Here is a 21,455-nt window from a genome sequence, read left to right as displayed (position 1 = left end):
GAAAACACAGAGAGACGAAGTGGACATTATTTTATCATTTTTATTGGTCAAATATCTGGGGAAGACTGGCTTCCATGAATACACGCCACTGGTCTCAACAGCCAATATGTTTTATTAGGACAAGTAAACTCATGAATTTATATAAATTGTAAAAAGAAAAATGTATCCTACACTATGATTTCTTCTGTCAATAAAATGTGTGTTGAAAACGAATTTCTATTGTAGATTTTGACGTGGTAAACGAGGGAATTTACTTTATTTAATTTCTACAGGTATAATCTTCAAATAGATAAATCATCATTAGTCTGCTCAAGAAGAGCGATTAAACATTACATTTTCCCGCTTAACGATAGATCAGCTGGCGATTCATTTATTGGTCATCAGTGGTTGGCCCATGGATGTCTCCCTATAACAAGGAAACAAGACTTGTAACCTGTCTAATTCTGTCCACAGAGTCCAATGTGAGAAACTACAGGTTGAAGCAGAATCCCAGAATCAACGAACGGATGTGAACTCAATATTCAAGGTGGGCTGGCTTATCACTGTTTTTTTTTGTAAAAACATACAAACATATAAATGAACTCTACAAATAACACACCAGCGTACATTTCGTTTTGATGAACTCATCCTCATTGTTCTGGGTTTGTTTTCATATAAATACTGTGTTTGCTTCTACACCTGCATTGCTTGCTGTTTGGGGTTTTAGGCTGGGTTTCTGTACAGCACTTTGAGATATCAGCTGATGTAAGAAGGGCTATATAAATACATTTGATTTGATTTATTTGTTGTCCATTTCAGGTGCTTGAAGACCGCGTCATTGTTTTGGTAAAACGTGAGTTGAAGCGGTTCAAGAGGATACTGAATGAAGTTCAGAGGGACGATGAGGAAGTGGTAGATGCTGAAGATGAGAAGCAGGAGAGCAGTGCCAGAGATGGGGCTCTGAAGATCACACTACACATCCTGAGGAACATGAACCAGAAGGAGCTCGCTGACACACTGGAGAACAGTAAGACCGCCATATTCATGTCTACAAATGATTAACATACCGAGACCTTTACATATTTCCTGCTATTCACAAACAATTTACATGTCCACAGAAAAACTAGTAGAATAAGTTATAATATATTCTTCAATTGAAACTTTGACTTTGTTGTGACACGTTAACATGGATGATCTGCATTGTTAGGTCTTCTAGGAGAACTTGTTGCGTGTCAACAGAAACTCAAATACAATCTGAACAGGAACTTTAAGAATGTGTTTGAGGGAATAGCCAAGCAAGGAAACCCAACTCTTCTCAGTAAGATCTACACAGAGCTTTACATCACAGAGGGTGGAAGTGGAGAAGTCAATAATGAACACGAGGTGAGACAGATCGAGGCGGCGTCCAAGAGACCAGCAACACAAGAGACGCCAATCAAATGCCACGACATCTTTAAACCTTTACCTGGACAAGACAAAGAAATCAGGACTGTGCTGACAAAGGGAGTCGCTGGTATTGGAAAAACAATCTCTGTGCAGAAGTTAATTCTGGACTGGGCTGAAGGAAAAGGAAATCATGAAATCCAATTGATATTTCCACTTCCTTTTCGAGATCTGAATATGATGAAGGGGAATAAATACAGCTTGATGGAACTTCTTCATCACTTTTTCATCGAAACCAAAGAATCGGGAATCTCCGACTTTGACAAGTACAAGGTTCTGTTTGTGTTTGATGGTCTGGATGAGTGTCGACTTCCTCTTGAATTCAAGAACAATGAGCGCTGTTGCGATGTCACAAAGTCAACGTCAGTGGACGTGCTGCTGACGAACCTCATCAAGGGGAATCTTCTTCCCTCTGCTCTCCTCTGGATAACCTCCCGACCTGCAGCAGCCAACCAGATCCCTCCTGAGTGTGTTGACCAGGTGACAGAGATACGAGGGTTCAATGACCAACAGAAGGAGGAGTACTTTAAGAAGAGATACCACGATGAGAAGAACATGGCCAGCAGAATCATCTCACACATAAAGACATCAAGGAGCCTCTACATCATGTGCCACATCCCAGTGTTCTGTTGGATCTCTGCCACTGTCCTAGAGACACTGTTTGGTGACGCACAGAGTGGAGAGATGCCCAAGACTCTGACTCAAATGTACAAACACTTCCTGATCTTTACCATACTGCACAAAAAACTGAAATTTCCAAAGGGACCAGAGAAAGCGGAGTCAGATTCACAGATGAAAACAGATGAGGAGATCATCTTGAAACTGGGAGAACTGGCTTTCAGACAGCTGGAAAAGGGGAATCTAATATTCTACGAGGAAGACCTGAGAGAATGTGGCATTGATGTCACAGAAGCGTCCGTCTACTCAGGAGTGTGTACACAGATTTTCAGAGAGGAGAATGGGATGTACCAGGAGAAGCTGTATTGCTTTGTGCATCTGAGCATCCAGGAGTTTCTGGGTGCTGTGTATGTGTTTGTCACATTCAACAACGACAGTTTAAATCTAATGGCAGAACCTGAAACCACCACCAGAAACCACCAGATGTCTGGTGACATATCAAAAGACAAACTTACAGCCATCCTCCACAAGTGTGCAGTGGACAAGGCCTTACAGAGTGAGAACGGACACCTGGACCTGTTTCTCCGCTTCCTTCTGGGTCTCTCGCTGGACTCCAATCAGACTTTTCTACGAGGCCTACTGACACGGACAGGAAGCAAGTCACAGACCAATGAGATAACGATCAATTACATCAAGGAGAAGATCAGGGAGAATCCTTCTCCAGAGAGGTGCATCAATCTGTTCCACTGTCTGAATGAACTGAATGACCATTCTCTAGTGGAGGAGATCCAAATCTACCTGAGATCAGGAAGTCTCTCAGAACCCAACCTGTCACCTGCACATTGGTCAGCTCTGGTCTTTGTGTTGCTGACTTCAGAAGAGGAGCTGGATGTGTTTGACCTGAAGAAATACTCCAGATCAGAGGAAGGTCTTCTGAGGCTGCTACCAGTGGTCAAAGCCTCCAGGACAGTCCTGTAAGTGTCGATTTAAATTAATAATATTCTGTTTTGAAGTAGATGAAGCTTCCATGAAGGAAATTTAATTACTACAATCTAAAGTTGACTGCAATATTGCCACGGTGATGAGGTTAATGATAATAACAACAAACATCCCATTATTGAACATTACTGATTCTGACTTATTCCCCATTTTAAGAAGAATGATGTCTGAACTGAGATTTCCATTATCTAGGCTAAATGGATGTAACCTCACAGAGAGATGCTGTGAAGCGTTAGCCTCTGTTCTCAGCTCAAACCCCTCCCAGCTGAGAGAACTGGACCTGAGTGAAAACGACCTGCTGGATTCAGGAGTGAAGCTGCTCTCTGTTGGACTGGAGAGTCCAAACTGTAAACTGGAGACACTGAGGTTAGTATTTTCCTCTTTGTGTAGTGATCTTAGAGTAAAAAAAGGTCTTACATAACAGGTAATACTTCGAAAGGGGCGGCAGGTAGCCTAGTGGTTAGAGTGGAGGGGCGGCAGGTAGCCTAGTGGTTAGAGTGGAGGGGCGGCAGGTAGACTAGTGGTTAGAGAGGAGGGGCGGCAGGTAGCCTAGTGGTTAGAGAGGAGGGGAGGCAGGTAGCCTAGTGGTTAGAGTGGAGGCAGGTAGACTAGTGGTTAGAGCGGAGGGGAGGCAGGTAGCCTAGTGGTTAGAGTGGAGGGGCGGCAGCTAGACTAGTGGTTAGAGTGTAGAGGAGGCAGGTAGCCTAGTGGTTATTGGAGGGGCGGCAGGTAGCCTAGTGGTTAGAGTGGAGGGGCGGCAGGTAGCCTAGTGGTTAGAGTGGAGGGGAGGGGAGGCAGGTAGACTAGTGGTTAGAGTGGAGGGGAGGCAGGTAGACTAGTGGTTAGAGTGGAGGGGCGGCAGGTAGCCTAGTGGTTAGAGAGGAGGGGTGGCAGGTAGACTAGTGGTTAGAGTGGAGGGGAGGCAGGTAGGCTACTGGTTAGAGTGGAGGGGAGGCAGGTAGACTAGTGGTTAGAGTGGAGTGGCGGCAGGTAGACTAGTGGTTAGAGTGGAGGCAGGTAGCCTAGTGGTTAGAGTGGAGGGGTGGCAGGTAGCCTAGTGGTTAGAGTGGAGGGGAGGCAGGTAGACTAGTGGTTAGAGCGGAGGGGAGGCAGGTAGCCTAGTGGTTAGAGTGGAGGGGCGGCAGCTAGACTAGCGGTTAGAGTGTAGAGGAGGCAGGTAGCCTAGTGGTTAGAGTGGAGGGGCGGCAGGTAGCCTAGTGGTTAGAGTGGAGGGGCGGCAGGTAGCCTAGTGGTTAGAGTGGAGGGGTGGTAGGTAGACTAGTGGTTAGAGTGGAGGGGAGGCAGGTAGCCTAGTGGTTAGAGTGGAGGGGAGGGGAGGCAGGTAGACTAGTGGTTAGAGTGGAGGGGAGGGGAGGGGAGGCAGGTAGACTAGTGGTTAGAGTGGAGGGGCGGCAGGTAGCCTAGTGGTTAGAGTGGAGGGGAGGCAGGTAGACTAGTGGTTAGAGTGGAGGGGCGGCAGGTAGCTTAGTGGTTAGAGTGGAGGGGTGGCAGGTAGCCTAGTGGTTAGAGTGGAGGGGAGGCAGGTAGACTAGTGGTTAGAGCGGAGGGGAGGCAGGTAGCCTAGTGGTTAGAGTGGAGGGGAGGCAGGTAGACTAGTGGTTAGAGTGGAGGGGAGGCAGGTAGCCTAGTGGTTAGAGTGGAGGGACGGCAGCTGGCCTAGTGGTTAGAGTGGAGGGGAGGCAGGTAGCCTAGTGGTTAGAGTGGAGGGGAGGCAGGTAGCCTAGTGGTTAGAGCGGAGGGGAGGCAGCTAGACTAGTGGTTAGAGTGTAGAGGAGGCAGGTAGCCTAGTGGTTAGAGTGGAGGGGCGGCAGGTAGCCTAGTGGTTAGAGTGGAGGGGCGGCAGGTAGCCTAGTGGTTAGAGTGTAGACTAGTGGTTAGAGTGGAGGGGTGGCAGGTAGACTAGTGGTTAGAGTGGAGTTAGGTAGACTAGTGGTTAGAGTGGAGGCAGGTAGCCTAGTGGTTAGAGTGGAGGGGCGGCAGGTAGACTAGTGGTTAGAGTGGAGGGGTGGCAGGTAGCCTAGTGGTTAGAGTGGATGGGAGGCAGGTAGACTAGTGGTTAGAGTGGAGGGGTGGCAGGTAGACTAGTGGTTAGAGTGGAGGGGTGGCAGGTAGACTAGTGGTTAGAGTGGAGGGGTGGCAGGTAGACTAGTGGTTAGAGTGGAGGCAGGTAGACTAGTGGTTAGAGTGGAGGCAGGTAGCCTAGTGGTTAGAGTGGAGGAGCGGCAGGTAGCCTAGTGGTTAGAGTGGAGGCAGGTAGCCTAGTGGTTAGAGTGGAGGCAGGTAGCCTAGTGGTTAGAGTGGAGGCAGGTTCGCCTAGTGGTTAGAGTGGAGGGGTGGCAGGTAGCCTAGTGGTTAGAGTGGAGGGGAGGGGAGGCAGGTAGACTAGTGGTTAGGGTGGAGGGGCGGCAGGTAGCCTAGTGGTTAGAGTGGAGGGGCGGCAGGTAGACTAGTGGTTAGAGTGGAGGGGCGGCAGGTAGCCTAGTGGTTAGAGTGGAGGGGCGGCAGGTAGCCTAGTGGTTAGAGTGGAGGGGCGGCAGGTAGACTAGTGGTTAGAGTGGAGGGGCGGCAGGTAGCCTAGTGGTTAGAGTGGAGGGGCGGCAGGTAGACTAGTGGTTAGAGTGTAGGGGCGGCAGGTAGCCTAGTGGTTAGAGTGGAGGGGCGGCAGGTAGCCTAGTGGTTAGAGTGGAGGGGCGGCAGGTAGCCTAGTGGTTAGAGTGGAGGGGAGGCAGGTAGACTAGTGGTTAGAGTGGAGGGGAGGCAGGTAGCCTAGTGGTTAGAGTGGAGGGAGGCAGGTAGCCTAGTGGTTAGAGCGGAGGGGAGGCAGGTAGCCTAGTGGTTAGAGTGGAGGGACGGCAGGTAGCCTAGTGGTTAGAGTGGAGGGGAGGCAGGTAGCCTAGTGGTTAGAGCGGAGGGGAGGCAGGTAGCCTAGTGGTTAGAGCGGAGGGGCGGCAGCTAGACTAGTGGTTAGAGTGTAGAGGAGGCAGGTAGCCTAGTGGTTAGAGTGGAGGGGCGGCAGGTAGCCTAGTGGTTAGAGTGGAGGGGCGGCAGGTAGCCTAGTGGTTAGAGTTTAGACTAGTGGTTAGAGTGGAGGGGTGGCAGGTAGACTAGTGGTTAGAGTGGAGTTAGGTAGACTAGTGGTTAGAGTGGAGGCAGGTAGCCTAGTGGTTAGAGTGGTGGGGCGGCAGGTAGACTAGTGGTTAGAGTGGAGGGGTGGCAGGTAGACTAGTGGTTAGAGTGGAGGGGTGGCAGGTAGACTAGTGGTTAGAGTGGAGGCAGGTAGACTAGTGGTTAGAGTGGAGGCAGGTAGCCTAGTGGTTAGAGTGGAGGGGCGGCAGGTAGCCTAGTGGTTAGAGTGGAGGCAGGTAGCCTAGTGGTTAGAGTGGAGGCAGGTTCGCCTAGTGGTTAGAGTGGAGGGGCGGCAGGTAGACTAGTGGTTAGAGTGGAGGGGCGGCAGGTAGCCTAGTGGTTAGAGTGGAGGCAGGTTCGCCTAGTGGTTAGAGTGGAGGGGCGGCAGGTAGACTAGTGGTTAGAGTGGAGGGGCGGCAGGTAGCCTAGTGGTTAGAGTGGAGGCAGGTAGACTAGTGGTTAGGGTGGAGGGGCGGCAGGTAGCCTAGTGATTAGAGTGGAGGGGCGGCAGGTAGCCTAGTGGTTAGAGTGGAGGGGCGGCAGGTAGCCTAGTGGTTAGAGTGGAGGGGCGGCAGGTAGCCTAGTGGTTAGAGTGGAGGGGCGGCAGGTAGCCTAGTGGTTAGAGTGGAGGGGCGGCAGGTAGACTAGTGGTTAGAGTGGAGGCAGGTAGACTAGTGGTTAGAGTGGAGGCAGGTAGCCTAGTGGTTAGAGTGGAGGGGCGGCAGGTAGCCTAGTGGTTAGAGTGGAGGCAGGTAGCCTAGTGGTTAGAGTGGAGGCAGGTAGCCTAGTGGTTAGAGTGGAGGGGCGGCAGGTAGCCTAGTGGTTAGAGTGGAGGCAGGTAGCCTAGTGGTTAGAGTGGAGGCAGGTTCGCCTAGTGGTTAGAGTGGAGGGGCGGCAGGAAGACTAGTGGTTAGAGTGGAGGGGCGGCAGGTAGCCTAGTGGTTAGAGTGGAGGCAGGTAGACTAGTGGTTAGGGTGGAGGGGCGGCAGGTAGCCTAGTGGTTAGAGTGGAGGGGCGGCAGGTAGACTAGTGGTTAGAGTGGAGGCAGGTAGCCTAGTGGTTAGAGTGGAGGCAGGTAGACTAGTGGTTAGAGTGGAGGCAGGTAGCCTAGTGGTTAGAGTGGAGGGGCGGCAGGTAGCCTAGTGGTTAGAGTGGAGGCAGGTAGCCTAGTGGTTAGAGTGGAGGCAGGTTCGCCTAGTGGTTAGAGTGGAGGGGCGGCAGGTAGACTAGTGGTTAGAGTGGAGGGGCGGCAGGTAGCCTAGTGGTTAGAGTGGAGGCAGGTAGACTAGTGGTTAGGGTGGAGGGGCGGCAGGTAGCCTAGTGGTTAGAGTGGAGGGGCGGCAGGTAGACTAGTGGTTAGAGTGGAGGGGCGGCAGGTAGCCTAGTGGTTAGAGTGGAGGGGCGGCAGGTAGCCTAGTGGTTAGAGTGGAGGTGCGGCAGGTAGACTAGTGGTTAGAGTGGAGGGGCGGCAGGTAGCCTAGTGGTTAGAGTGGAGGGGCGGCAGGTAGACTAGTGGTTAGAGTGGAGGGGCGGCAGGTAGCCTAGTGGTTAGAGTGGAGGGGTGGCAGGTAGCCTAGTGGTTAGAGTGGAGGGGTGGCAGGTAGCCTAGTGGTTAGAGTGGAGGGGTGGCAGGTAGACTAGTGGTTAGAGTGGAGGGGTGGCAGGTAGACTAGTGGTTAGAGTGGAGGGGTGGCAGGTAGACTAGTGGTTAGAGTGGAGGCAGGTAGACTAGTGGTTAGAGTGGAGGCAGGTAGCCTAGTGGTTAGAGTGGAGGAGCGGCAGGTAGCCTAGTGGTTAGAGTGGAGGCAGGTAGCCTAGTGGTTAGAGTGGAGGCAGGTAGCCTAGTGGTTAGAGTGGAGGCAGGTTCGCCTAGTGGTTAGAGTGGAGGGGTGGCAGGTAGCCTAGTGGTTAGAGTGGAGGGGAGGGGAGGCAGGTAGACTAGTGGTTAGGGTGGAGGGGCGGCAGGTAGCCTAGTGGTTAGAGTGGAGGGGCGGCAGGTAGACTAGTGGTTAGAGTGGAGGGGCGGCAGGTAGCCTAGTGGTTAGAGTGGAGGGGCGGCAGGTAGCCTAGTGGTTAGAGTGGAGGGGCGGCAGGTAGACTAGTGGTTAGAGTGGAGGGGCGGCAGGTAGCCTAGTGGTTAGAGTGGAGGGGCGGCAGGTAGACTAGTGGTTAGAGTGTAGGGGCGGCAGGTAGCCTAGTGGTTAGAGTGGAGGGGCGGCAGGTAGCCTAGTGGTTAGAGTGGAGGGGCGGCAGGTAGCCTAGTGGTTAGAGTGGAGGGGAGGCAGGTAGACTAGTGGTTAGAGTGGAGGGGAGGCAGGTAGCCTAGTGGTTAGAGTGGAGGGAGGCAGGTAGCCTAGTGGTTAGAGCGGAGGGGAGGCAGGTAGCCTAGTGGTTAGAGTGGAGGGACGGCAGGTAGCCTAGTGGTTAGAGTGGAGGGGAGGCAGGTAGCCTAGTGGTTAGAGCGGAGGGGAGGCAGGTAGCCTAGTGGTTAGAGCGGAGGGGCGGCAGCTAGACTAGTGGTTAGAGTGTAGAGGAGGCAGGTAGCCTAGTGGTTAGAGTGGAGGGGCGGCAGGTAGCCTAGTGGTTAGAGTGGAGGGGCGGCAGGTAGCCTAGTGGTTAGAGTTTAGACTAGTGGTTAGAGTGGAGGGGTGGCAGGTAGACTAGTGGTTAGAGTGGAGTTAGGTAGACTAGTGGTTAGAGTGGAGGCAGGTAGCCTAGTGGTTAGAGTGGTGGGGCGGCAGGTAGACTAGTGGTTAGAGTGGAGGGGTGGCACGTAGCCTAGTGGTTAGAGTGGAGGGGAGGCAGGTAGACTAGTGTTTAGAGTGGAGCTGTGGCAGGTAGACTAGTGGTTAGAGTGGAGGGGTGGCAGGTAGACTAGTGGTTAGAGTGGAGGGGTGGCAGGTAGACTAGTGGTTAGAGTGGAGGCAGGTAGACTAGTGGTTAGAGTGGAGGCAGGTAGCCTAGTGGTTAGAGTGGAGGGGCGGCAGGTAGCCTAGTGGTTAGAGTGGAGGCAGGTAGCCTAGTGGTTAGAGTGGAGGCAGGTTCGCCTAGTGGTTAGAGTGGAGGGGCGGCAGGTAGACTAGTGGTTAGAGTGGAGGGGCGGCAGGTAGCCTAGTGGTTAGAGTGGAGGCAGGTAGACTAGTGGTTAGGGTGGAGGGGCGGCAGGTAGCCTAGTGATTAGAGTGGAGGGGCGGCAGGTAGCCTAGTGGTTAGAGTGGAGGGGCGGCAGGTAGCCTAGTGGTTAGAGTGGAGGGGCGGCAGGTAGCCTAGTGGTTAGAGTGGAGGGGCGGCAGGTAGCCTAGTGGTTAGAGTGGAGGGGAGGCAGGTAGACTAGTGGTTAGAGTGGAGGGGTGGCAGGTAGACTAGTGGTTAGAGTGGAGGGGTGGCAGGTAGACTAGTGGTTAGAGTGGAGGCAGGTAGACTAGTGGTTAGAGTGGAGGCAGGTAGCCTAGTGGTTAGAGTGGAGGGGCGGCAGGTAGCCTAGTGGTTAGAGTGGAGGCAGGTAGCCTAGTGGTTAGAGTGGAGGCAGGTTCGCCTAGTGGTTAGAGTGGAGGGGCGGCAGGAAGACTAGTGGTTAGAGTGGAGGGGCGGCAGGTAGCCTAGTGGTTAGAGTGGAGGCAGGTAGACTAGTGGTTAGGGTGGAGGGGCGGCAGGTAGCCTAGTGGTTAGAGTGGAGGGGCGGCAGGTAGACTAGTGGTTAGAGTGGAGGGGCGGCAGGTAGCCTAGTGGTTAGAGTGGAGGCAGGTAGACTAGTGGTTAGAGTGGAGGCAGGTAGCCTAGTGGTTAGAGTGGAGGGGCGGCAGGTAGCCTAGTGGTTAGAGTGGAGGCAGGTAGCCTAGTGGTTAGAGTGGAGGCAGGTTCGCCTAGTGGTTAGAGTGGAGGGGCGGCAGGTAGACTAGTGGTTAGAGTGGAGGGGCGGCAGGTAGCCTAGTGGTTAGAGTGGAGGCAGGTAGACTAGTGGTTAGGGTGGAGGGGCGGCAGGTAGCCTAGTGGTTAGAGTGGAGGGGCGGCAGGTAGACTAGTGGTTAGAGTGGAGGGGCGGCAGGTAGCCTAGTGGTTAGAGTGGAGGGGCGGCAGGTAGCCTAGTGGTTAGAGTGGAGGTGCGGCAGGTAGACTAGTGGTTAGAGTGGAGGGGCGGCAGGTAGCCTAGTGGTTAGAGTGGAGGGGCGGCAGGTAGACTAGTGGTTAGAGTGGAGGGGCGGCAGGTAGCCTAGTGGTTAGAGTGGAGGGGTGGCAGGTAGCCTAGTGGTTAGAGTGGAGGGGTGGCAGGTAGCCTAGTGGTTAGAGTGGAGGGGTGGCAGGTAGCCTAGTGGTTAGAGTGGAGGGGTGGCAGGTAGCCTAGTGGTTAGAGTGGAGGGGTGGCAGGTAGCCTAGTGGTTAGAGTGGAGGGGTGGCAGGTAGCCTAGTGGTTAGAGTGGAGGGGAGTTAGGTAGACTAGTGGTTAGAGTGGAGGGGCGGCAGGTAGCCTAGTGGTTAGAGTGGAGGGGCGGCAGGTAGCCTAGTGGTTAGAGTGGAGGGGTGGCAGGTAGCCTAGTGGTTAGAGTGGAGGGGTGGCAGGTAGCCTAGTGGTTAGAGTGGAGGGGAGGCAGGTAGACTAGTGGCTAGAGCGGAGGGGAGGCAGGTAGCCTAGTGGTTAGAGCGGAGGGGAGGCAGGTAGCCTAGTGGTTAGAGTGGAGGGGCGGCAGCTAGACTAGTGGTTAGAGTGTAGAGGAGGCAGGTAGCCTAGTGGTTAGTGGAGGGGCGGCAGGTAGCCTAGTGGTTAGAGTGGAGGGGCGGCAGGTAGCCTAGTGGTTAGAGTGGAGGGGTGGCAGGTAGCCTAGTGGTTAGAGTGGAGGGGTGGCAGGTAGCATAGTGGTTAGAGTGGAGGGGAGGCAGGTAGCCTAGTGGTTAGAGTGGAGGGGAGACAGGTAGCCTAGTGGTTAGAGTGGAGGGGAGGCAGGTAGCCTAGTGGTTAGAGTGGAGGGGAGGGGAGGCAGGTAGACTAGTGGTTAGAGTGGAGGGGAGGGGAGGCAGGTAGACTAGTGGTTAGAGTGGAGCGGCGGCAGGTAGCCTAGTGGTTAGAGTGGAGGCAGGTAGCCTAGTGGTTAGAGTGGAGGCAGGTAGCCTAGTGGTTAGAGTGGAGGCAGGTAGCCTAGTGGTTAGAGAGTAGGGGTGGCAGGTAGACTAGTGGTTAGAGTGGAGGGGAGGCAGGTAGGCTAGTGGTTAGAGTGGAGGGGAGGCAGGTAGACTAGTGGTTAGAGTGGAGGGGAGGCAGGTAGCCTAGTGGTTAGAGTGGAGGGGAGGGGAGGCAGGTAGACTAATGGTTAGAGTGGAGGGGAGGCAGGTAGCCTAGTGGTTAGAGTGGAGGGGAGGGGAGGCAGGTAGACTAGTGGTTAGAGTGGAGGGGAGGGGAGGCAGGTAGACTAGTGGTTAGAGTGGAGGGGAGGGGAGGCAGGTAGCCTAGTGGTTAGAGTGGAGGCAGGTAGCCTAGTGGTTAGAGTGGAGGCAGGTAGCCTAGTGGTTAGAGTGGAGGCAGGTAGCCTAGTGGTTAGAGAGGAGGGGTGGCAGGTAGACTAGTGGTTAGAGTGGAGGGGAGGCAGGTAGGCTAGTGGTTAGAGTGGAGGGGAGGCAGGTAGACTAGTGGTTAGAGTGGAGGGGCGGCGGTTAGACTAGTGGTTAGAGTGGAGGCAGGTAGCCTAGTGGTTAGAGTGGAGGGGTGGCAGGTAGCCTAGTGGTTAGAGTGGAGGGAAGGCAGGTAGACTAGTGGTTAGAGTGGAGGGGCGGCAGGTAGCCTAGTGGTTAGAGTGGAGGGGTGGCAGGTAGCCTAGTGGTTAGAGTGGAGGGGAGACAGGTAGCCTAGTGGTTAGAGCGGAGGGGATGCAGGTAGCCTAGTGGTTAGAGTGGAGGGGCGGCAGCTAGACTAGTGGTTAGAGTGTAGAGGAGGCAGGTAGCCTAGTGGTTAGAGTGGAGGGGCGGCAGGTAGCCTAGTGGTTAGAGTGGAGGGGCGGCAGGTAGCCTAGTGGTTAGAGTGGAGGGGTGGTAGGTAGACTAGTGGTTAGAGTGGAGGGGAGGCAGGTAGCCTAGTGGTTAGAGTGGAGGGGAGGGGAGGCAGGTAGACTAGTGGTTAGAGTGGAGGGGAGGCAGGTAGACTAGTGGTTAGAGTGGAGGGGCGGCAGGTAGCCTAGTGGTTAGAGTGGAGGCAGGTAGCCTAGTGGTTAGAGAGGAGGGGTGGCAGGTAGACTAGTGGTTAGAGTGGAGGGGAGGCAGGTAGGCTAGTGGTTAGAGTGGAGGGGTGGCAGGTAGCCTAGTGGTTAGAGTGGAGGGGTGGCAGGTAGCCTAGTGGTTAGAGTGGAGGGGTGGCAGGTAGCCTAGTGGTTAGAGTGGAGGGGAAGCAGGTAGACTAGTGGTTAGAGTGGAGGGGCGGCAGGTAGCCTAGTGGTTAGAGTGGAGGGGCGGCAGGTAGCCTAGTGGTTAGAGTCGAGGGGAGGCAGGTAGACTAGTGGTTAGAGTGGAGGGGAGGCAGGTAGCCTAGTGGTTAGAGTGGAGGGGAAGCAGCTAGACTAGTGGTTAGAGTGTAGAGGAGGCAGGTAGCCTAGTGGTTAGAGTGGAGGGGCGGCAGGTAGCCTAGTGGTTAGAGTGGAGGGGTGGTAGGTAGACTAGTGGTTAAAGTGGAGGGGTGGCAGGTAGCCTAGTGGTTAGAGTGGAGGGGAGGCAGGTAGCCTAGTGGTTAGAGTGGAGGGGAGACAGGTAGCCTAGTGGTTAGAGTGGAGGGGGGGCAGGTAGCCTAGTGGTTAGAGTGGAGGGGCGGCAGGTAGCCTAGTGGTTAGAGTGGAGGGGAGGCAGGTAGACTAGTGGTTAGAGTGGAGGGGAGGCAGGTAGCCTAGTGGTTAGAGTGGAGGGGAAGCAGCTAGACTAGTGGTTAGAGTGTAGAGGAGGCAGGTAGCCTAGTGGTTAGTGGAGGGGCGGCAGGTAGCCTAGTGGTTAGAGTGGAGGGGCGGCAGGTAGCCTAGTGGTTAGAGTGGAGGGGTGGTAGGTAGACTAGTGGTTAGAGTGGAGGGGTGGCAGGTAGCCTAGTGGTTAGAGTGGAGGGGAGGCAGGTAGCCTAGTGGTTAGAGTGGAGGGGAGACAGGTAGCCTAGTGGTTAGAGTGGAGGGGAGGCAGGTAGCCTAGTGGTTAGAGTGGAGGGGAGGGGAGGCAGGTAGACTAGTGGTTAGAGTGGAGGGGAGGGGAGGCAGGTAGACTAGTGGTTAGAGTGGAGGGGCGGCAGGTAGCCTAGTGGTTAGAGTGGAGGGGTGGCAGGTAGCCTAGTGGTTAGAGTGGAGGGGTGGCAGGTAGCCTAGTGGTTAGAGTGGAGGGGAAGCAGGTAGACTAGTGATTAGAGTGGAGGGGCGGCAGGTAGCCTAGTGGTTAGAGTGGAGGGGCGGCAGGTAGCCTAGTGGTTAGAGTGGAGGGGAGGCAGGTAGACTAGTGGTTATAGTGGAGGGGAGGCAGGTAGCCTAGTGGTTAGAGTGGAGGGGAAGCAGCTAGACTAGTGGTTAGAGTGTAGAGGAGGCAGGTAGCCTAGTGGTTAGTGGAGGGGCGGCAGGTAGCCTAGTGGTTAGAGTGGAGGGGCGGCAGGTAGCCTAGTGGTTAGAGTGGAGGGGCGGTAGGTAGACTAGTGGTTAAAGTGGAGGGGTGGCAGGTAGCCTAGTGGTTAGAGTGGAGGGGAGGCAGGTAGCCTAGTGGTTAGAGTTGAGGGGAGACAGGTAGCCTAGCGGTTAGAGTGGAGGGGCGGCAGGTAGCCTAGTGGTTAGAGTGGAGGGGCGGCAGGTAGCCTAGTGGTTAGAGTGGAGGGGAGGCAGGTAGACTAGTGGTTAGAGTGGAGGGGAGGCAGGTAGCCTAGTGGTTAGAGTGGAGGGGAAGCAGCTAGACTAGTGGTTAGAGTGTAGAGGAGGCAGGTAGCCTAGTGGTTAGTGGAGGGGCGGCAGGTAGCCTAGTGGTTAGAGTGGAGGGGCGGCAGGTAGCCTAGTGGTTAGAGTGGAGGGGTGGTAGGTAGACTAGTGGTTAGAGTGGAGGGGTGGCAGGTAGCCTAGTGGTTAGAGTGGAGGGGAGGCAGGTAGCCTAGTGGTTAGAGTGGAGGGGAGACAGGTAGCCTAGTGGTTAGAGTGGAGGGGAGGCAGGTAGCCTAGTGGTTAGAGTGGAGGGGAGGGGAGGCAGGTAGACTAGTGGTTAGAGTGGAGGGGAGGGGAGGCAGGTAGACTAGTGGTTAGAGTGGAGGGGCGGCAGGTAGCCTAGTGGTTAGAGTGGAGGCAGGTAGCCTAGTGGTTAGAGTGGAGGCAGGTAGCCTAGTGGTTAGAGAGTAGGGGTGGCAGGTAGACTAGTGGTTAGAGTGGAGGGGAGGCAGGTAGGCTAGTGGTTAGAGTGGAGGGGAGGCAGGTAGACTAGTGGTTAGAGTGGAGGGGAGGCAGGTAGCCTAGTGGTTAGAGTGGAGGGGAGGGGAGGCAGGTAGACTAGTGGTTAGAGTGGAGGGGAGGCAGGTAGCCTAGTGGTTAGAGTGGAGGGGAGGCAGGTAGCCTAGTGGTTAGAGTGGAGGGGAGGGGAGGCAGGTAGACTAGTGGTTAGAGTGGAGGGGAGGGGAGGCAGGTAGACTAGTGGTTAGAGTGGAGGGGCGGCAGGTAGCCTAGTGGTTAGAGTGGAGGGGTGGCAGGTAGCCTAGTGGTTAGAGTGGAGGGGTGGCAGGTAGCCTAGTGGTTAGAGTGGAGGGGAAGCAGGTAGACTAGTGATTAGAGTGGAGGGGCGGCAGGTAGCCTAGTGGTTAGAGTGGAGGGGCGGCAGGTAGCCTAGTGGTTAGAGTGGAGGGGAGGCAGGTAGACTAGTGGTTATAGTGGAGGGGAGGCAGGTAGCCTAGTGGTTAGAGTGGAGGGGAAGCAGCTAGACTAGTGGTTAGAGTGTAGAGGAGGCAGGTAGCCTAGTGGTTAGTGGAGGGGCGGCAGGTAGCCTAGTGGTTAGAGTGGAGGGGCGGCAGGTAGCCTAGTGGTTAGAGTGGAGGGGCGGTAGGTAGACTAGTGGTTAAAGTGGAGGGGTGGCAGGTAGCCTAGTGGTTAGAGTGGAGGGGAGGCAGGTAGCCTAGTGGTTAGAGTTGAGGGGAGACAGGTAGCCTAGCGGTTAGAGTGGAGGGGCGGCAGGTAGCCTAGTGGTTAGAGTGGAGGGGCGGCAGGTAGCCTAGTGGTTAGAGTGGAGGGGAGGCAGGTAGACTAGTGGTTAGAGTGGAGGGGAGGCAGGTAGCCTAGTGGTTAGAGTGGAGGGGAAGCAGCTAGACTAGTGGTTAGAGTGTAGAGGAGGCAGGTAGCCTAGTGGTTAGAGTGGAGGGGCGGCAGGTAGCCTAGTGGTTAGAGTGGAGGGGAGGCAGGTAGCCTAGTGGTTAGAGTGGAGGGGAGACAGGTAGCCTAGTGGTTAGAGTGGAGGGGAGGCAGGTAGCCTAGTGGTTAGAGTGGAGGGGAGGGGAGGCAGGTAGACTAGTGGTTAGAGTGGAGGGGAGGGGAGGCAGGTAGACTAGTGGTTAGAGTGGAGGGGCGGCAGGTAGCCTAGTGGTTAGAGTGGAGGCAGGTAGCCTAGTGGTTAGAGTGGAGGCAGGTAGCCTAGTGGTTAGAGAGTAGGGGTGGCAGGTAGACTAGTGGTTAGAGTGGAGGGGAGGCAGGTAGGCTAGTGGTTAGAGTGGAGGGGAGGCAGGTAGACTAGTGGTTAGAGTGGAGGGGAGGCAGGTAGCCTAGTGGTTAGAGTGGAGGGGAGGGGAGGCAGGTAGACTAGTGGTTAGAGTGGAGGGGAGGGGAGGCAGGTAGACTAGTGGTTAGAGTGGAGGGGAGGCAGGTAGACTAGTGGTTAGAGTGGAGGGGAGGGGAGGCAGGTAGCCTAGTGGTTAGAGTGGAGGCAGGTAGCCTAGTGGTTAGAGTGGAGGCAGGTAGCCTAGTGGTTAGAGCGGAGGCAGGTAGCCTAGTGGTTAGAGAGGAGGGGTGGCAGGTAGACTAGTGGTTAGAGTGGAGGGGAGGCAGGTAGGCTAGTGGTTAGAGTGGAGGGGAGGCAGGTAGACTAGTGGTTAGAGTGGAGGGGCGGCGGTTAGACTAGTGGTTAGAGTGGAGGCAGGTAGCCTAGTGGTTAGAGTGGAGGGGTGGCAGGTAGCCTAGTGGTTAGAGTGGAGGGAAGGCAGGTAGCCTAGTGGTTAGAGTGGAGGGGCGGCAGGTAGACTAGTGGTTAGAGTGGAGGGGCGGCAGGTAGCCTAGTGGTTAGAGTGGAGGGGCGGCAGGTAGCCTAGTGGTTAGAGTGGAGGGGCGGCAGGTAGACTAGTGGTTAGAGTGGAGGGGCGGCAGGTAGCCTAGTGGTTAGAGTGGAGGGGCGGCAGGTAGCCTAGTGGTTAGAGTGGAGGGGCGGCAGGTAGACTAGTGGTTAGAGTGGAGGGGCGGCAGGTAGCCTAGTGGTTAGAGTGGAGGGGTGGCAGGTAGCCTAGTGGTTAGAGTGGAGGGGTGGCAAGTAGCCTAGTGGTTAGAGTGGAGGGGTGGCAGGTAGCCTAGTGGTTAGAGTGGAGGGGTGGCAGGTAGCCTAGTGGTTAGAGTGGAGGGGCGGCAGGTAGCCTAGTGGTTAGAGTGGAGGGGTGGCAGGTAGCCTAGTGGTTAGAGTGGAGGGGTGGCAGGTAGCCTAGTGGTTAGAGTGGAGGGATGGCAGGTAGCCTAGTGGTTAGAGTGGAGGGGTGGCAGGTAGCCTAGTGGTTAGAGTGGAGGGGTGGCAGGTAGCCTAGTGGTTAGAGTGGAGGGGAGGCAGGTAGACTAGTGGTTAGAGTGGAGGGGCGGCAGGTAGCCTAGTGGTTAGAGTGGAGGGGTGGCAGGTAGCCTAGTGGTTAGAGTGGAGGGGTGGCAGGTAGCCTAGTGGTTAGAGTGGAGGGGAGGCAGGTAGACTAGTGGTTAGAGTGTAGAGGAGGCAGGTAGCCTAGTGGTTAGTGGAGGGGCGGCAGGTAGCCTAGTGGTTAGAGTGGAGGGGCGGCAGGTAGCCTAGTGGTTAGAGTGGAGGGGAGGCAGGTAGACTAGTGGTTAGAGTGGAGGGGCGGCAGCTAGACTAGTGGTTAGAGTGTAGAGGAGGCAGGTAGCCTAGTGGTTAGAGTTGAGGGGCGGCAGGTAGACTAGTGGTTAGAGTGGAGGGGTGGTAGGTAGACTAGTGGTTAGAGTGGAGGGGAGGCAGGTAGCCTAGTGGTTAGAGTGGAGGGGAGGGGAGGCAGGTAGACTAGTGGTTAGAGTGGAGGGGAGGGGAGGCAGGTAGACTAGTGGTTAGAGTGGAGGGGCGGCAGGTAGCCTAGTGGTTAGAGTGGAGGGGCGGCAGGTAGCCTAGTGGTTAGAGTGGAGGGGAGGCAGGTAGACTAGTGGTTAGAGTGGAGGGGCGGCAGGTAGGCTAGTGGTTAGAGTGGAGGGGCGGCAGGTAGCCTAGTGGTTAGAGTGGAGGGGAGGCAGGTAGCCTAGTGGTTAGAGTGGAGGGGTGGCAGGTAGCCTAGTGGTTAGAGTGGAGGGGCGGCAGGTAGCCTAGTGGTTAGAGTGGAGGGGAGGCAGGTAGACTAGTGGTTAGAGTGGAGGGGCGGCAGGTAGCCTAGTGGTTAGAGTGGAGGGGTGACAGGTAGCCTAGTGGTTAGAGTGGAGGGGAGGCAGGTAGACTAGTGGTTAGAGTGGAGGGGAGGCAGGTAGCCTAGTGGTTAGAGTGGAGGGGAGGCAGGTAGCCTAGTGGTTAGAGCGGAGGGGAGGCAGGTAGCCTAGTGGTTAGAGTGGAGGGGAGGCAGGTAGACTAGTGGTTAGAGTGGAGGGGAGGCAGGTAGACTAGTGGTTAGAGTGGAGGGGAGGCAGGTAGCCTAGTGGTTAGAGTGGAGGGACGGCAGGTAGCCTAGTGGTTAGAGTGGAGGGGCGGCAGGTAGCCTAGTGGTTAGAGCGGAGGGGAGGCAGGTAGCCTAGTGGTTAGAGCGGAGGGGCGGCAGCTAGACTAGTGGTTAGAGCGTAGAGGAGGCAGGTAGCCTAGTGGTTAGAGTGGAGGGGCGGCAGGTAGCCTAGTGGTTAGAGTGGAGGGGCGGCAGGTAGCCTAGTGGTTAGAGTGTAGACTAGTGGTTAGAGTGGAGGGGTGGCAGGTAGACTAGTGGTTAGAGTGGAGTTAGGTAGACTAGTGGTTAGAGTGGAGGCAGGTAGCCTAGTGGTTAGAGTGGAGGGGCGGCAGGTAGCCTAGTGGTTAGAGTGGAGGGGAGGCAGGTAGACTAGTGGTTAGAGTGGAGGGGCGGCAGGTAGGCTAGTGGTTAGAGTGGAGGGGCGGCAGGTAGCCTAGTGGTTAGAGTGGAGGGGAGGCAGGTAGCCTAGTGGTTAGAGTGGAGGGGTGGCAGGTAGCCTAGTGGTTAGAGTGGAGGGGCGGCAGGTAGCCTAGTGGTTAGAGTGGAGGGGAGGCAGGTAGACTAGTGGTTAGAGTGGAGGGGCGGCAGGTAGCCTAGTGGTTAGAGTGGAGGGGTGGCAGGTAGCCTAGTGGTTAGAGTGGAGGGGAGGCAGGTAGACTAGTGGTTAGAGTGGAGGGGAGGCAGGTAGCCTAGTGGTTAGAGTGGAGGGGAGGCAGGTAGACTAGTGGTTAGAGTGGAGGGGAGGCAGGTAGCCTAGTGGTTAGAGTGGAGGGACGGCAGGTAGCCTAGTGGTTAGAGTGGAGGGGAGGCAGGTAGCCTAGTGGTTAGAGCGGAGGGGAGGCAGGTAGCCTAGTGGTTAGAGCGGAGGGGCGGCAGCTAGACTAGTGGTTAGAGTGTAGAGGAGGCAGGTAGCCTAGTGGTTAGAGTGGAGGGTCGGCAGGTAGCCTAGTGGTTAGAGTGGAGGGGCGGCAGGTAGCCTAGTGGTTAGAGTGTAGACTAGTGGTTAGAGTGGAGGGGTGGCAGGTAGACTAGTGGTTAGAGTGGAGTTAGGTAGACTAGTGGTTAGAGTGGAGGCAGGTAGCCTAGTGGTTAGAGTGGAGGGGCGGCAGGTAGACTAGTGGTTAGAGTGGAGTTAGGTAGACTAGTGGTTAGAGTGGAGGCAGGTAGCCTAGTGGTTAGAGTGGAGGGGCGGCAGGTAGACTAGTGGTTAGAGTGGAGGGGTGGCAGGTAGCCTAGTGGTTAGAGTGGAGGGGAGGCAGGTAGACTAGTGGTTAGAGTGGAGGGGTGGCAGGTAGACTAGTGGTTAGAGTGGAGGGGTGGCAGGTAGACTAGTGGTTAGAGTGGAGGCAGGTAGACTAGTGGTTAGAGTGGAGGCAGGTAGCCTAGTGGTTAGAGTGGAGGGGCGGCAGGTAGCCTAGTGGTTAGAGTGGAGGGGTGGCAGGTAGCCTAGTGGTTAGAGTGGAGGGGAGGCAGGTAGACTAGTGGTTAGAGTGGAGGGGTGGCAGGTAGACTAGTGGTTAGAGTGGAGGGGTGGCAGGTAGACTAGTGGTTAGAGTGGAGGCAGGTAGACTAGTGGTTAGAGTGGAGGCAGGTAGCCTAGTGGTTAGAGTGGAGGGGCGGCAGGTAGACTAGTGGTTAGAGTGGAGGGGTGGCAGGTAGCCTAGTGGTTAGAGTGGAGGGGAGGCAGGTAGACTAGTGGTTAGAGTGGAGGGGTGGCAGGTAGACTAGTGGTTAGAGTGGAGGGGTGGCAGGTAGACTAGTGGTTAGAGTGGAGGCAGGTAGACTAGTGGTTAGAGTGGAGGCAGGTAGCCTAGTGGTTAGAGTGGAGGGGCGGCAGGTAGCCTAGTGGTTAGAGTGGAGGCAGGTAGCCTAGTGGTTAGAGTGGAGGCAGGTAGCCTAGTGGTTAGAGTGGAGGCAGGTAGCCTAGTGGTTAGAGTGGAGGCAGGTTCGCCTAGTGGTTAGAGTGGAGGGGTGGCAGGTAGCCTAGTGGTTAGAGTGGAGGCAGGTAGACTAGTGGTTAGGGTGGAGGGGCGGCAGGTAGCCTAGTGGTTAGAGTGGAGAGGAGGCAGGTAGACTAGTGGTTAGAGTGGAGGGGCGGCAGGTAGCCTAGTGGTTAGAGTGGAGGGGCGGCAGGTAGCCTAGTGGTTAGAGTGGAGGGGCGGTAGGTAGACTAGTGGTTAGAGTGGAGGGGCGGCAGGTAGCCTAGTGGTTAGAGTGGAGGGGCGGCAGGTAGACTAGTGGTTAGAGTGGAGGGGCGGCAGGTAGACTAGTGGTTAGAGTGGAGGGGCGGCAGGTAGCCTAGTGGTTAGAGTGGAGGGGCGGCAGGTAGCCTAGTGGTTAGAGTGGAGGGGCGGCAGGTAGCCTAGTGGTTAGAGTGGAGGGGAGGCAGGTAGACTAGTGGTTAGAGTGGAGGGGCGGCAGGTAGCCTAGTGGTTAGAGTGGAGGCAGGTAGCCTAGTGGTTAGAGTGGAGGCAGGTAGCCTAGTGGTTAGAGTGGAGGCAGGTAGCCTAGTGGTTAGAGTGGAGGCAGGTTCGCCTAGTGGTTAGAGTGGAGGGGTGGCAGGTAGCCTAGTGGTTAGAGTGGAGGCAGGTAGACTAGTGGTTAGGGTGGAGGGGCGGCAGGTAGCCTAGTGGTTAGAGTGGAGAGGAGGCAGGTAGACTAGTGGTTAGAGTGGAGGGGCGGCAGGTAGCCTAGTGGTTAGAGTGGAGGGGCGGCAGGTAGCCTAGTGGTTAGAGTGGAGGGGCGGTAGGTAGACTAGTGGTTAGAGTGGAGGGGCGGCAGGTAGCCTAGTGGTTAGAGTGGAGGGGCGGCAGGTAGCCTAGTGGTTAGAGTGGAGGGGCGGTAGGTAGACTAGTGGTTAGAGTGGAGGGGCGGCAGGTAGCCTAGTGGTTAGAGTGGAGGGGCGGCAGGTAGACTAGTGGTTAGAGTGGAGGGGCGGCAGGTAGACTAGTGGTTAGAGTGGAGGGGCGGCAGGTAGCCTAGTGGTTAGAGTGGAGGGGCGGCAGGTAGCCTAGTGGTTAGAGTGGAGGGGCGGCAGGTAGCCTAGTGGTTAGAGTGGAGGGGAGGCAGGTAGACTAGTGGTTAGAGTGGAGGGGAGGCAGGTAGCCTAGTGGTTAGAGTGGAGGGGAGGCAGGTAGCCTAGTGGTTAGAGCGGAGGGGAGGCAGGTAGCCTAGTGGTTAGAGTGGAGGGACGGCAGGTAGCCTAGTGGTTAGAGCGGAGGGGAGGCAGGTAGCCTAGTGGTTAGAGCGGAGGGGAGGCAGGTAGCCTAGTGGTTAGAGCGGAGGGGCGGCAGCTAGACTAGTGGTTAGAGTGTAGAGGAGGCAGGTAGCCTAGTGGTTAGAGCGGAGGGGCGGCAGGTAGCCTAGTGGTTAGAGTGGAGGGGCGGCAGGTAGCCTAGTGGTTAGA

General features: G+C 55.9%; 1 protein-coding gene across 2 annotated transcripts in view; it reads left to right on the top strand.

The window, feature by feature from the left end:
• Positions 1-21,455, top strand: part of LOC129864152 (protein NLRC3-like) — a 56,383-nt gene that overhangs the window by 7,860 nt on the left and 27,068 nt on the right. For both annotated transcript variants that reach the window (XM_055936821.1, XM_055936822.1), the window contains 4 exons: positions 454-526; positions 799-1,006; positions 1,187-3,014; positions 3,232-3,405. In XM_055936821.1, the coding sequence (XP_055792796.1) occupies positions 454-526; positions 799-1,006; positions 1,187-3,014; positions 3,232-3,405 (2,283 nt within the window). The remainder of the gene's footprint in view (positions 1-453; positions 527-798; positions 1,007-1,186; positions 3,015-3,231; positions 3,406-21,455) is intronic.

Source organism: Salvelinus fontinalis, chromosome 10, assembly GCF_029448725.1.
Source record: "Salvelinus fontinalis isolate EN_2023a chromosome 10, ASM2944872v1, whole genome shotgun sequence".
NCBI lineage: Eukaryota > Metazoa > Chordata > Actinopteri > Salmoniformes > Salmonidae > Salvelinus > Salvelinus fontinalis.
This window is presented reverse-complemented; position numbering and strand designations above follow the sequence as displayed.